Here is a 15,781-nt window from a genome sequence, read left to right as displayed (position 1 = left end):
GGAGGAGAAATAAAAACAGTGGTAAAGTTATGAACGGAACTGTAAAGTGATGGAAAATGTGATTGGCAGGAAGGGCAGAGCACTGTCGACATAATTGCCATCCAAAACATCTAATTAATGAAGCTCCAAAAGGAAAGCTTGAGATTGTCTGTTTGTAAGACACATTCTAGTTGAAGGAGAGTTGATCTTAACCTGTTACTCTAAAAACAAAAAAGCACAATTCCACATGCAGATGCAGTCCGATCTGCCGGAGCAGAAGCGGCTATGTTATGCAAACTAAAATCGCACAAAACCAGAAAACAAACACAAGTGAAAGGGTGAATGTCACAAAAACACATCCAGGTCACATTCCAGAATCAAAATAAAAAAAATATATATATATATTTTACAAAATTAAATTGACGTCTATTTTTGGGTCACTGAGATTGATTGCATTGTGACAATATTTAAACAATTAAGTACATTTTCATCCATAATTCTCATTAGAAAATTAGTAAAAGTAAATTATGGATGAAAAAAATTTAATATTAATGTTTTTTTAATTGATTTTTTTTTTTCATGAGAATTTCAGAAAAAATGGCTTCGTTATTATGAACATTTCACAATAAATAATTATTAATTAAGCTTGTTTTAAATCATAATTCTGTCTTATTTTTAAAATACAATTTTTGAATTTTGGTTTTTGAGGTGATATATGACCTGAATTAGTTTTTTTATCATTTAATTTTTTTTTTACATTCACCCCAAAAAAAAAAAAAAAGTACTGCAAAACCAAACGCAAAGTAAAGCAGAAGAAGCCCTTGTGTGCAGGGCTGACTGTAGGATATAATGTGATGCACAAGCACTCAATTGATCGATGGTAGCGAAGAGGTCAGCGATGGATGCACCAAAACCCTAGTTAGTTACTAATAGGTTTTATGACTCAAATCACTGGCCTTTTAATTCATAAACACTACAAAATGAAAAATGTTCGTTGAGTCACAAGTTTGACATTAAAGTAACTTGTGCTTGACCCTTCCCATTCCTGTAATCTGTGAAAATATGATGCTGTGTAGTGCTGTCGCTGACGTGTGTATTGCTCTGCTGGTACTCATCTGTGTGTGTTTTATCTTACTAACATGTAGCCTGACTCCACATCGCAAACCTAAGGCCAAAGCTTCTGTCATCCCTTATCATTAATCGCATGCACTCGGTTAGTGTTATCTGTTGTTTCGCTCACAGTCTATTGCTTGTCAACTGGTAAACAGTGAGAGGATGCCGAGTTCACACTGCACTGGAGGGCATCACCAAAATCAGCAAATCCAGATTAGGAAGTGTAAACCTAAGCCAATCAGAAGGCTCCAGCCAAGTCTCTCCATCCAATCACACGTGTCTGACTTCATCCAGGTTACATGTCCGTTTCAAATGTCCCTTTTCGATGATTTCAATTTCTGAATAGAGTTCTGACTAGGAAGAGATGGATTTCCTCACCATGGCATATGACTGGCGGATGAACAAATTAAAGGAAGGTAGATGGGATTGGTCAATGTGCTGGATGTCTCAGGAACACGATGAAGACGTCGGTTTGTCGTTCCTTTGTTTGGTTCTCCGAGCTCTCCAGATTGGCAGGGTAATGCTGAAGTCTTCCAGATCCCTCATCCCAAATAGGGTGTCAGCGGTTTGGGGAATCGTGTGTGTATTTGTGCTTGTGTTTGTGTGTGAGAGAGACTTTACAGGGGGGCGTGTGGGAAAGTTCCATACTTAGCTTTGTGACTCCATTTCCAGTTTTCACTGTGGATTTGTGTCTGTGTGGTTCATGAAAAGTCTCGTCAAAGGAACCATGACTGTAAGAAAAGTAAGCATATATTCAAATAGAAAACAGTTGTTTGAAATTGTAAGAATTTTTCACATTTATTTCTGTCGTTTTGATCAAATAAATGCAGATCCTTTGTGAGCATAATAAACTTTCTCTTTTTTTTTTTTTACCAACTTTTGAAAGTTGGTAAAGGCAGAAAGTCATGTGGTTTTGGAATGACATGAAGGCAGGGACAGTATATGAAAACACTTCAAAAGAATGTTTATTGTTGAGTGAACTATTCCTGACAGTTTGACATTTTTATCAGTGCACTGAGACAGATCTCAGAATAACCACTAGAGTACAGTGGACACAATATAAACACTCACACTACTACTACAGACCAGCTCAGAAATCTCAGTGTTGCTGCATTTGTGTCACTACTTCCACCGGCAAAAAAGCTAACATTGCCCCCTGCTGGTCTTAGTATGGTATCTAGAGAGAAATACTTGACTTAATAAGTTTGCTTTTGTTTTGACTCACTAAAAGTTCTAAAATCTGTGGATTCCTGCAGGACTTATATTATCATTCTGTTTATTTCTGGTTGTAAACCTCAGTAGTGGTGTCCATCCATTTTCTTAAGTTCTCTCCTGTTGAAGTTCATGTTCAACTACCTATGACATCATGTCTGGTTGCTGAGGGCAACCAGACAGTAAGGACCTGACACCCTCTCACTCTCGCTTTCCTCAGTATGTCAGACTTTCTCTCTTGCATAGATCTGCATGTTAAAACTACTTTTAACACATGTGAACTAGACCCATGCTCATTCCGTCACAGCACATCCATCTGAAACATTTTAAAATGGCTTACTCATCAGTCAGTAAGTTAAAAAATTAAGAGGATAGTACAACTGACCCTCACTCATGAGCTAAAGAAAACAACTTTTTCCATCAGTGGAAATGTTGTAATCAGAAGCTTACTAGGATGCATCAAAAAGTCTTTTTTTCCCTCCAGAACGCCATGTAGCGGCACATATATGGAATATTCTTTGCAATAAGCCACCAAGACAAGAACACAAACAAAATCTAACAGGGTCTTTACATTTTTGTAACAGGTGGTGTTTAACCAAGAGATGGAGACTGGCTAATCTCATATACATTAGAACTGCACATTAATCTGTGCTGTCATTCAATAATTCCAAAGCTATAGGTAAAATAAATGTATTATATCTTTTGTAAGACACCATTATTTAATTTTTTAAGAAATTAGTACTTTTATTCAGCAAGGATGCATTAATTTGATTAAAAGTGACAAGTGTTACACACACACACATATACTTATATATATATATTTATATATAAAGAGTTTATTTGCAAAAACAGATAACTTCATTTTTATTTATTTTCAGAAATATATATATATATTTTTTTTGGTGCATTCCAAGTAATATCTATCAAACTGCTTTTTTGAACAAAAGGTTGTTTTTATTAAGTAATAATAACATACAGGTAACTTACAAAATTTAAGTTCATTGAAAGTATGTTTATATATATATTTTTTGTCAAAAGCAGATAAACTCCAAATTTCGTGTTTTAGAGTTAAACAAAAGCCCTCGTTTAATCTTTGTAATCTCCTCAGATGACAATGTAGATGCCTGACAAACGTTGTTGTGATCATAGACTGTATGGATGTGATTACACACAATACACGGAGCTTTTCCCTCACCATTGTAACATGCTGCTTTTGCATGTGAAAACATTTCAGCTTTTATTTTCCTTTTTCACCCTGAAGAAGATTTCACCGGTTCAAGTTCGTCTAAATAATCCATCCTTGACCACTTTAAATCAGCTTTGACGAAACTCCTCTCAGCTAGCACGTCTTTTCAAAGTGAAAGTAGACTTGTCACCTGACCTGAATACAGCGCACAGGTCTATTTGCTAAAATTAACTTATCAGCTTCTGTTCACAAGGGCGCTTGTCGGCTTCTGCAGTAAAACGTGAATTCGCAATGCCCTGAAAGTGGACAATACCGGCTTTTTTGACAAAATGTGTTTAGGGTTCAGATCGCGCTATATGTGGAGAATAATGCACGGCAATCAGCTCTTTTTTTTTAAAAGTGGCATTTATCGGTTTTGGAAATAAACTCTTCATATATATATATATATATATATATATATATATATATATATATATATATATAAATAAAATTACATTTACAAAACATTACAAATATTTTATTAAATATTTCACAATATTAATATTTTACAGTATTTTGAGGAAATTAATGCAGCCCTGGTGAACCTATGAAACTTCATTCAAAAACATTGCAAATCTTACCGAGCTCAAACATAGAAAGATTCAAACTTAGAAAGTCAGTGTATAATTGTACTAAAAGTAATGCAAAACAGACTTTCATTGCTGGTAGGCTTTCTAAATTAACCTGCCATTAGCAGATGAGGCAAAAAGTACATTTTGGAAGCTGCAAGTGTGCAAATGTGTATGCAGGACTTTATGACAGAAAAAAAGAGGACACTGTAAAGTCATACTTACTTTCTTACATAATAAATCTGATGAATCATAAGACATTTGGTTTTGGAATCAGTGAGGAGGAGGAGGAAACAATTGTTTCCATATGTATGGTCTTATTGTTAGTGCTTGTGGTTTTTGTAGCTGGTGCGAGTGGGAACACGGCCACAAAATCCATTTGAAATGATCAGCGTGTCCCTCAGCAAACCCCCAGAGAGCCGCTAACTGCTACCAACCACACGCACTTAACAGTGCGCAGACCCACGATACTCGCTGATCAAAAAAACATGATTGATGGATGGACTGAAGAGGCTGCTATTTTCAATTTAAAGGAATGTTCTAGGGCAGTGGTTCCCAAACCTGTCCTGAAGGATCCCCTGCCCTGCACATTTTGTATGTCTCCCTAATCAGACAAAAGGTGCAGGGCAGGGGGGCCTCCAGGACAGGTTTGGGAACCACTGTTCTAGGGTATTTAATGACTATACACCACATCTTTAGCATGATGTTGATTAGCACAGACTCATCCCTCAGCGTGTATAAACAAACAGGACATGCGTTTACAGTAAATACACTTTCAGTGGAAGCCTACCAGACAAACAGGCCTGAGGGTCTGAACGCAAAAATGTGTAGCAGCTCGTATTTGTGTTTGAGTGAAATCAAAATGGACAAAATGCTCCGTGGCTTGCTTGCTAAGCTTCAGTTGAAACTGTATTTACTGTAAACATGTTTCCCATTTGTTTATGCACACATTATCTGTGGTTAGCTAATCAACAGCATGCCACACATGTCCCTAAAGTAAATCTGCATGTGTGCATGTACCTGAGTCTGCTGTGGGATGTTCAGAAAGTTGTCCCGTGATCCGATCCCGACAAACCTGTTGGAAGCTGTGGAGCCTGGCGCTGGGTATGCTGCTGGGACACACACACGTCTGTCAGCATTCACAGCTGTGATGTTTGTGTTTGCATTGTAAAGATTGCAATAAGAAGCTTGTATTTTAATTACTTCCACTAAAATGTAAAAAAGCAAGTGACTTGATGGTGAAGTGCGCATTAGCGGCACTAAATGGGACTGCAATCAGTTTGAGTAAATCAAGGAGTCAAGGTTTGGCTGGATAGCACTGGCCAATTAGCACCTGCTGGTCGATTATGAAACTACACAATTACAAGAGCAAATTACAAATTACAAGTCTCTTTTTACATAGAAAGTTCCAGTTTACCAGTCAGTAACCAGCAGGGATGGGACATACCGATTGGAATTTTTATTTAATATTAATTATATTAAAAATTATATTTAAAATGAAAAATATTCTTAAATATTAAACACTGAATTCTAGTAGATGTTTTGATGCTGACCGATTGTTTTTGGAAACATATAATGGACTTTATGTTTTCTGCTTCCTTTAATGACACAGCTTATGAAGTTCACTATTGAAAGGCTTGGCACTAAGAACCCATAATCAAACATAAGCAAGCTCAACAGCCAAAAAACTGTCATTGAGATGAATGGGAATGCTAGTGGATAGATTTCTCTAGGTATTATAGTCCTTCTTGAACCAACGGCAGACAGAATGAATGCCTGAAATATGTCTGAAATCATTTTTTAAAATCAGTTCTATGTCTGTCACTGGTTGCACAGAAATCTTTAACAGTAGTAAGAGTTACACCAGCATCAACCGATTTATAGAAAATGGATTACTTTCCTTGAAGCACTATGATAACTAAATTTGCATGCTCAGTATGAAGCTGGAGCCATAAAGATCTGACTCAGTTAAAAACAACAATTTAAAAAATTCTAACATTTTTGAATTCACTTTCAAATTCAAATCTCAAATTCAGGGCAGTTTTGAAGAGTGGACTCCATGGGATATGAGGAGCATTTATATGTTTGCAGAAGTGTTTAAATGTGTTCGTGCGTGTGTGATTTTCTTAATGTGACTGAAAAAGGCTGCTGCTGTGTGTAAAAGCACCGAAAGATGAAAGGTAAAAAAAAAAGGAGGGATACAACAGGTTGAGACCGATACACCATTCCATAAATATGAAATGAACGAATGTGAAAAACACAAAAGAAAAAGAACATTCACAAGTGAGAATGGAAAAAAAGGAAGGGGTGATCTTAAAGGTTTGCTCAACCAGGCTCCTCCTCCTGCCCACCCGCCCTGCTGACAGCACCCGACAAACACACATCCCAAGCAAAGACCCACAACCCAGTGCCGCCGCTCTCACACACTGCCAGACACATTACAAATCCCTTCACCTGCACGTCTACACACATTTCCTTTTTGTATTTAGCTTGAAGTGTCAATGGAAAGGCGCTCTCGCTGAATGTGGGCCGTCATTTTTTGTTTGTTTGTTTGTTTGTTTGGAGTCCATGCCAGCTGCCCTGAATTTGATCTCTTGAAGGAAGAAAAGAAAGAAAGGAAAATGAAAAGTGAGAGTGACGAGAAGGCAGGCTGATCTATGGGAATGATTGGCTGATGTTCTTGCTTGGTTTCAGCCAATGAGAGGCAGCGGAGTGTCTCCATTCCCATTCAATTGCAAAAGTCAGTGACTGATTGCAATCGGATAAATAAATGAAAAAGGAGGATGAAAAGGGAATAGAATGAGAAAAATGAACAAAGAAAAAAGTCGGATGGAGAAGAGCAGGGCATCTAAAGCCAGAAATATACTTCACGCAAGTATGCAAACAGGAATGCATGATCTTTTACATATTATTAGTATGTGTTATTGTGGCGTTAACAAATTTGGGTACTCAAGGGGGCACGGGAGTTTCCTTAAAAAAGCCTGTTGTTTATTATCCAGATAGCTAAATATAAACATGCCAATAGTTTAACTACCTAAAATAACTTTGAGAAAACTGACCGTAAAAGATATTTTTACGCAAATGGCCGCGATCCGCTCTGAAACATTTTGAAACGCAGCTAGAACTCTTTGCGTACTTGCGTTGGGTATGTTTCGGGGCTAATGGTCAAAAATCGTGGTTCTATCACTGAAGAGTTGATGAGTTATTTTCAGCGCAGCGGTAATGAGGCGTTTTCGACGGCTCTGGTGGGTCTGGTGCTTGAGCGGACACTTACAGGGCGAGGCCGGGGAGCCGACTCCGCTCTCGGGGTGTGTGTGGCTGGGTTTGTGCTCGGGCAGGGGGAGGGGCATCGGCACCGGCCGTGCTACCGGAGGAGGAGGAGGTGGCAGTAAGAAGGAGCCGGGCAGTTTGTTCTGACCGCTCCCGTTAGGCTGCAGATACACACACACACATACAGATGGTGAGGAGGTGAAAGAGGCACACGCGCGTGCGCACACACACACACACACACACAGATAAATGTGGAGGCGTGCAATAACAAAGGGTGAGATTGGAATGTTTCAAACGTACAAAGACATTCAAAAATTAATAAACATATACCGAGTTACTAAAGTGTCATGAAACAGGCCATTTTAGTTCAGATCAGTTTCGAAAAATGCAAAAAAACAAAAGGAACAGCAAACACACCTATTTCACTAATAGATTTTTTCCTAAACTCCCCGTAAAATATCTGATTTCGGTCTCCACAGTTAATCATGCTACTGCATTTTCTTTCTTTCTTTTTTAATGGCAGACTTAGCAATTCTCACCAACCTACATTAGGTTAATATTAAATATTTTTAATTTTAAATATTTTTAAATTTTATAATTTTTTATAATAATTACATTTATTAAATTATTATTATTTAATGATGTTATCATCATCATGTTATCATATTTGAATATTTATTTTCAATAATCCATACTATAAAAGTAAATGGGGACTGGGGCTGCTGAGCTACAAAAAGACAAAAGCATCATAATAGTAGTTAATATTACATACATATTACATTTCCATTCTTGTGAAGTCTTGTGATTTTCATGAATTAAGTTTCCCCTTACTTTCGGAAAATAATATAATTTAAAATAACAAATGACTATTCACTTATATGGCTTATAATGTGTCGTGCACCACTTTTCAGATCATTTTCAAGATACAGATCTACATCACATCCATACGAAAACTCTTAAACCCAGAAGAAGGAAAACATAACACGCAATCACTGTAGACACTACCATATCGATTTCAAAAGAGTGTTTTAGTGTTTCATGACACTTTGTATAACAAATGAGGCGATGAAACTGAAATCAAATCAAGATAAATGTAGACTGTCAAGTGATAGATAATGAGGAGAAACAGAAAGGAAGAGAGGAGTAAGAGAGAGGAGCTTTAGCAGAGATGTGTGTCAGCGTGTGTGTGTGCATGTTCCCTGGTGCTGTGTGAATCATGATGGGGTGTGTGTGTGTGTTACCTGTGCCCCCGGTTGCCCTGAACCATCAGCACAGACGAATTGGACGAACTCTTTGAGTGGGTCCTGATGGTGGTGATAGCGGATGGTGGGGTGAGTGAAGTATGGACTGGACTGCTGGATGATCGAGGGAGCAGGAAAATGAAGGGCAGAGGCTGAGGCACGCGGACTCCCTGAGAAAGAGAGAAAGAAAGTGAGTGAAGTGTGTGAGAGACACAGTGTATTGTACTATTAGATATATTAGAATTTGTGTGTTCTCATATAAACCTAAATTCTTCGACTTTGTCTCTCTTTAAATAATATCCTAACCTTAATAGAATAGCTCACCAAAAAAAGTAACATTTTGACATTATTTATTTATTTGACATTTATTCATCCTCATTTACACGGGTATTTTCTATATAATGAATGTGAATTGGAATTGGGGCTCCCAAAAGGAACAAAAAGTGCCAGAAAAGTAATTCATATGACTCATGTGCTAGATTTTAAGACTTCTGAACTGACTTTTTAAAAGAAACCTCCTTAAAGACTCTCAATTTCATGTTTAATTAAAAAATGGTTAAATTAAATAGTCTGAGGTCAGTAAGATTTTAAAAAATGTTTTTGAAAAGAAGTCTCTTCTGCTCACCAAGGTTGCAATTTTTTGCTCAAAAATACAGTAAAAACGGAAATATTACTACAATTTAAATGAGCTACTTTCTATTTGAATATATATTTAAACTGTAATTTATTCCTGTGATGCAAAGCTGAATTTTCAGCATCATTACTCCTGTCACATGATCCTTCAGAAATCATTCTGATATGCTGATTTGCTGCTCAAGAAACATTTCATTATCAATGTTGAAAACAGTTGTGCTGCTTCATATTTTTGAGGAAACTGATTTTTTTCCCCTAGGATTTTTTGATGAATAGAAAGTAAAAAAAAACAGCATTTTATTTTAATCAAATCTTTGGTAAATTACTTTACTGTCAGGTTTAATTAATTTAATTCATCCTTGCTGAATAAAACTGACCCCAAACTTTTGAGCAGTAGTGTACGTGTTCAAAAGAATGGACTACATTAATAGTGCCTTTTTCTTGTAATTTCTTGTACCCAGCTCTAGTCTTACTTTCTTACTTTACTTTTAGTCATTTAGCAGACGCTTTTATCCAAAGCGACTTACAAATAAGAAAAAGTAAGCAAAACTAAAAGTTAAAACTCTGTAACTATCTACACACACATTTAAGAAAATACAGAAACTAAATAAAATTGACAAATGCATACAACAACATTTCAATAGTAAACATATAAATGAAAATAAAATAAAATAAAAATAAAAAGTGATACTTAAATCCTTTGCCGGTGTCCCAGCCCGGTGGAGTTGCACGGTAGAGTCGATGGTCTTTACACTCTTTACTTTTTACTTTTAGTTAGTTTTTAGTCCCCATTCACTTCTACTGTATGAAAAAAAGCAGCGTGGACATTCTGGATAACATCTATTTTTGTGATCCAAATAAGTCATACAGGTTTGGAACGATATGAGGATGAGTAAATGACAATTTTCATTTTTAGCTGAACTGTTTCTTTAAATGCCATTTGCACCATACTCTTTTTCCTCTTTATCTATCTCATCCTGTCCTCCAACTCCCTCTTTTTCTTCAGTCTTTCGTTTTTTTTCTTGGTGCTTCTTAATCTCATTAGGTACTGGGCAGGAGCCAGGCGCTATGGGGTGCCAACAAACACACACACACACACACACACACACACGCAAACGCACTCATAAACGCCCTCACACACACAAACAAAAACGGTATCTTCTCAATCTCCACAAGAGTTCTTCATCACTCACAAAAGCAAACCACAGTATCTCTTTCACAACAGCGGCCAACATCCATCCACAACTCACACAAACGCATTAGAAATGGCAGCGGGACAGTCTTTCTCATGTGCATGCAGTCTGCCCTCGTCCCTCAGCCTAACGCAAACCTTGCTTTTTCCACTGTCTCGACTCTACATAAACATTCTAACCAGAAGCGTCTGCCGGAGCAAAACTTCCATAATCACATGCACGTATAATCCATTTAAAGCTGCTGCTCTCTGTCCCGCTGACCTTTACTTGATTAGGGCTCACCGGCTGCAGCCGGACCCGAACGAATAGCAATTCTGCGCTTTTCCCAGGGCCATCGGATGGGATTAAACATCCGGGATGTCAGGGAGAACACGGGAGGGAGCTTTGAATCACTCTCCTTTGGGTGGGAATGGAGACGTTTCGAGCAGCCTGTGAGACTGCGAGACTTAATGCCTCTGAATATCATCGTTTTACTGACAGGATTTTCATGGCGCTCCGAATGCGCCTGCCAAGAGCAGCCCGATAAGAGCCCCCCCTCCATCATCACCCCCACATACACATGCTCTCCTTCACATTTTGTCCTCTGCCAATATGAATGACAGCATGTCTGAATAACAAGCAACACGCTCACTGGCTAATTTTAAAAAACGGAGGGAGCGAAACGTAGTTTTTATATACGATTCTCTTGGTCACGCATCTGTTACGCATTGGGAAACTTTCTAAATGTTCCCTCATGGCTTCCCCCGTTTGCGTTTCCGTCCCCCTCCTTCTCTTTTCTTCAACCGCAAAAAGTCTCTGGTAATTCACAAGGAAGTTGAAATGAGAACGAAATGAGTGAATCACGTCTCTGACATTCAGATGAGAGCTCTGCACACTGTTGTTTAATTGTTAAATGAGCACCGTTCATCACAAAGAGCAGTACGAGTGTCATGGGAATGGAGGAAAATGTCACATTACAGCCATTTTTTTTAGTATTCTGTTCCAATTTGATTCTTTTAACAATTCTGATTCATTATCAATTCTTTTTTAGGAATTCTGAACAGTACATTTTGTGGAAAAATAAAAACAGTTCTTCCTGCATTTACTGCCCTCAGCAGCCTGTTGCCAAATTATCAGATAATTTAAGATTTCAACAGAACAGACATAAATAAAAAATAATTTAATATGATTCATGCAAAATCTGGAATTTATAGTTTAACGGTAACTGAAATAAAACAAAAAAATAAGTCTTAAAAACCTTAAGAACAACATAACAGTATTCTTCGGTGTATTGTGGAGTCAGAGACAAGCAATTAATAACTTGCCATTCAGAATACATTTTTTGATTGATTTTGATTCACTAAAAAGAACCGACTCATAAGGGTACACAGATTTTAGGAGCAAATACAGCTAAACCGTAGTATGAGAAACACTGTCAGAGTATTTTAGTATGGTTTCTGTCCACACGCACACTTCAACTGTTAAAGAGAAACAAAATTCATTAAAAATAGATACGAATCGATTCTTTAACCCAAACAAGAGTTTCAAACTCCACTGTATGTGTACAGGATTTCACAGAACAACTTTTATGATGAAATGTAATAAAATGTAGGTCGCACATTCAAAGAAACATGAGAAACCATCCAGAAAAACACATTTGAGAAATGGAGGTAAAAGCTGTGGATGAAATGATAATGATGAGTGAAGAGAGAAAAAGATGGAGAGCAAGAGGGAACGTGGATGGATGGTGTTGTTCATGAACTGTGGCAGCTCCTTACTCTCTCTGTCTCTCTGCCCAGCCAATCAGAGGTCTCCATCAATAACTCGCCACTGTTTAGAGCCAATGAAATGCCACTGAGGGCAATTTTGGACTAGTGTGGTGCCATAATAGGACTTTTGGACCAATCAGAAGCCTACGCTGCAATCTAATACTAAAATCCCTCCTTTCCCCCTCCGTTCTGTCTCTCTCTCTCTCTCTCTCCCTGCTGGAGTGTGTCTGTCTCACCTGGTCTCACGCCTGCCAGCATGGGCAGCGGGTGGTGTGTGAAGGCCATTCGGGGGGACCTCGTCTGTGCTGACAGGGCGCTGAAATCGAATTTCCCCGCTGGCTTCTTTAGAGACCCAGGAGAGGACAGCCCTGCCAGAAACCACACGTCAACAACAACAACAGCAGGAGGGCACAGCACACACCAATCAAACACTCGCTGACTAGCTCAACTAACTAACTCAACTACTCCTTAAATGATCATTGTTGGGTTTTGAGGGAATACAATATGTACTGGTCATTTTTGATAGAATTTTAACAACAAAAATGTTCAGTTTTAAATTGTTTATATTTTTACATTAGGTTTTTTTGAATAATCTAGTGAATTAAATAAAAGATACTTCATATTAGATTATGTTCTCCAGGTCTTTGTAACTTGATCAACGAGTTCTAATATTTTTAAAATAAAAATATGAATAAAAAATATCCAATATGGTATAATTATATCATTATAATATAATTTTTAGATTTTAATTACTATTTGGTAATGTCAATTTTCGAATAATCTAGTAAATAAAACAAAAGATAATTCATCATATTTTATTATTTCCCCTATTTATTTGGAACTTGAGTTCTAACAATATTTTCAATATTTTAAGTAATACCTAATAACATAATTGCCCGTTTTCACAGACAGGGTTTAGACTAAACCAGGATTAGGCCATAGTTCAATTAGGACATTGAAGTGAATTTTATAAACGTGCCTTGGAAAAACACATTACTGGTGTCCATCTTGAGACAATACAAAGGCACTGATATATTTTAAGATCAGTCAGAGTAAGTTTCTTTCAGTTGAAACAGCTCATACTTACATTTTAGTCTGGGACTAGCCTTAAGCCTCGTCTATGAAAACGGGAGTATGAAGATTTTTCATTAAAAAAAAGTTTTAGTGCAAAAACAGCTATAAAACACTCAAATTAAATGACTGAAAACAGTGTCATTAATATTATCAAACTGATAGTTCTGACTCTAAAATCTGATTGGATGAACCACACTGAAAAATATCCAATATTCACACACCTGTGAACAAGTTGCGACATTGCATGCCAAGCATAAACAACTAAACTCAGCTTCACAACTCCTTTAAAAAACAAGTTATTCCTCGTCTTGACTTGTTTAGGTCACGTTCTGCTTTGTATTTTCACATTCCTCCGCGTTTCTTTGCCGCCCTTAATGTGTAAGTAATGTAAAGCAGTCCTGTCCACAAATAGCCATGCAAATATAGCCTGTAGCTGTACAAACATTGACACATTTCTACTGTGTGTATTATATAGCGTCATACCACCCAACCGTAGTCTTCTGTAAGTGTTCCTTAACTATTAAATTAGCAACACCTCAACTGGTTCAATCCATCACCAGAAAGATGAAAGAGAGATGAAAATAGCATGAAAAGGTGAGAAATTGCAGGAGAAAGTGATAACAGAGCAGGGATGGCTCATAATTGGAAGATAACCAAAACACACACACACACACACAGATAGAGAGTCCTCCTGGCACCCATTGCTCAGTGTTACTCACACACACACACGCACGCTTAAACTTCACTTCAGTTTGATGCTATTTTTTCCTCTCTACATTACAAGGCATTAAATCCAATTTCAGCTTAATTCCCCTTTCTCAGTTCACTTTCGAGTGCATTTGTTCTCGCATGTGTGTATGCGTGTGTGTGCCAGAGAACACCCGTGTGTGTGGGAGTGTGCAAATGCGTGTGAAAGTGTTAAGTCTGTATATGTATATTTATCACAAAATGTGTACACATGCACACAACACACTCTCGCCTCCTGCTTCTTTTGAAATAAGAATTTGATGTACTATAAAAATAATATATTCAAAGATTCTCAGTGCAAAACATTTATGAAAACGTCTACGAATGCAAGCTAGTTCTGGTTCACAGCGACTGAGTGGCTCACTCTGCTCTCCACCCTCAATACCACGACTGAGGTGCCCTTGCACCGAACCCCCAACTGCTCCCCGGGCGCCGCATGGCTGCCCACTGCTCTGTGTGTGTGTGTGTGTGTGTGTGTGTGTGTGTGTGTGTGTGAGACTGACTTTTAGTTCATTTTTCAGCTTTATTTACAGTACATAGATGTTTGGGACCCTCTGACAACATCTGGCATGTTTGAAATTAATAGTGCACTTAAATTCCCATTTAAAAATGTGTTATTGGTAACATTTTTACACTTACCAAGATCTTACACTTAACAAGGCTACATTTATTTTAACAAAAATACAGTAAAAACAGTAATATTGTGAACTATTATTACAATTTAAATGAACTTTTTTCTATTTGAATATATTTTAAAATTTAATTGATTCCTGTTGCTACAGCTGAAGTTTATAGCTGAGTCACGGGATTCTTCAGAAATCATTTTGATATGCTGATTGGCTGCTCAGAAAACATTTCAAAGGAGGAAGTGGTGTGTGGCCAAGTATGGTGACCCATACTCGGAATTTGTGCTCTGCATTTAACCCATGTAAGTGTACACACAGTAGTGAACATACACCCGGAGCAGTGGATGATTTATCATCATCCATGTTGAAAACAGTTGTGCTGCTTCATATTTTGTGGAAACCATGATACATTTGACTTTTTTTTTTTTTTAATTGAAAAGAACAGCATTTATTTGAAATTGAAATCTTTTGTAACATTATAAATGTCTTTACTGTCACTTTTTGGTCAATTTAATGCATCCTTGCTGAACAAAACTATTCATTTCTGTAGCCACATAAATTATTTTGAACGGTAGTTTATGACATGTACTAGCTAACTGCACCATGCTAACCAGTCAAACGTTTACTCACTGGTTAACACAGTGTAAGGGTCAGAGGGAGGCGGGGAAAAAAATTATCGTGCAAAAAATAAATGTACATCATAAGAAAAATGTACTGCTTTAAAAAGCCCTTTTCTTAAAAATGTTCAAAGGTTTGAAATGAAAAGCATTGCTTTCTGATTATGACATTCACACACAAATGCAGCGCAGATGTCTCCCACTACTGTAGATACATGGAAGCGCCATCTGGGACCAGAACACAGACTGAGAGTCTGTGTGTGTGTGTGTGTGTGTGTGTGTGTGGCTAATGCGTGGACAGAAGGTGCACCTGTGTAGTGTTTGTTTGCGTGTATGTTGCTCTGACTTCGGCTGTCCCATCTGAGCTCCTCCAACACTGCTAGCTGATTGTGACCACAGCGATCATTTAGTTTAGTGTCTAACATACTTCCAATGGCTAAAGCACCCATTCTTGACACTAAACCTTTCATATTATACTGAATAATACCGAGAATTATCATTATAAGTAACTTTAATGACATTAAACAAAAAAAG

At 37.5% G+C, this 15,781-nt stretch overlaps 1 protein-coding gene across 38 annotated transcripts in view; it reads right to left on the bottom strand.

Annotated features, from left to right (window-relative positions):
- Window positions 1–557: 557 nt before the first annotated feature.
- Window positions 558–15,781, bottom strand: part of LOC306874034 (nuclear factor 1 X-type-like) — a 103,981-nt gene continuing 88,757 nt past the window's right edge. For 10 of the 38 annotated variants that reach the window (XM_079423724.1, XM_079423714.1, XM_079423715.1 and 7 more), the window contains 4 exons: window positions 12,420–12,551; window positions 8,610–8,779; window positions 5,119–5,207; window positions 558–1,823 (listed from right to left, as the gene is read on the bottom strand). In XM_079423724.1, coding sequence (XP_079279850.1) covers window positions 5,139–5,207; window positions 8,610–8,779; window positions 12,420–12,551 — 371 coding nt within the window. In that variant the 3' untranslated portion in view covers window positions 558–1,823; window positions 5,119–5,138. Of the gene's footprint in view, window positions 1,824–5,118; window positions 5,211–7,372; window positions 7,530–8,609; window positions 8,780–12,419; window positions 12,552–15,781 lie in introns of all 38 variants that reach the window. The other 28 variants (XM_079423710.1, XM_079423732.1, XM_079423743.1 and 25 more) reach the window with 7 other exon arrangements.

The sequence above is a fragment of the Barbus barbus genome, assembly GCF_936440315.1.
Source record: "Barbus barbus genome assembly, chromosome: 8".
Taxonomy (NCBI): Eukaryota; Metazoa; Chordata; class Actinopteri; order Cypriniformes; family Cyprinidae; genus Barbus; species Barbus barbus.
The sequence above is the reverse complement of the archived record's forward strand: the minus strand, read 5'-3'. Positions and strand labels throughout refer to the sequence as shown.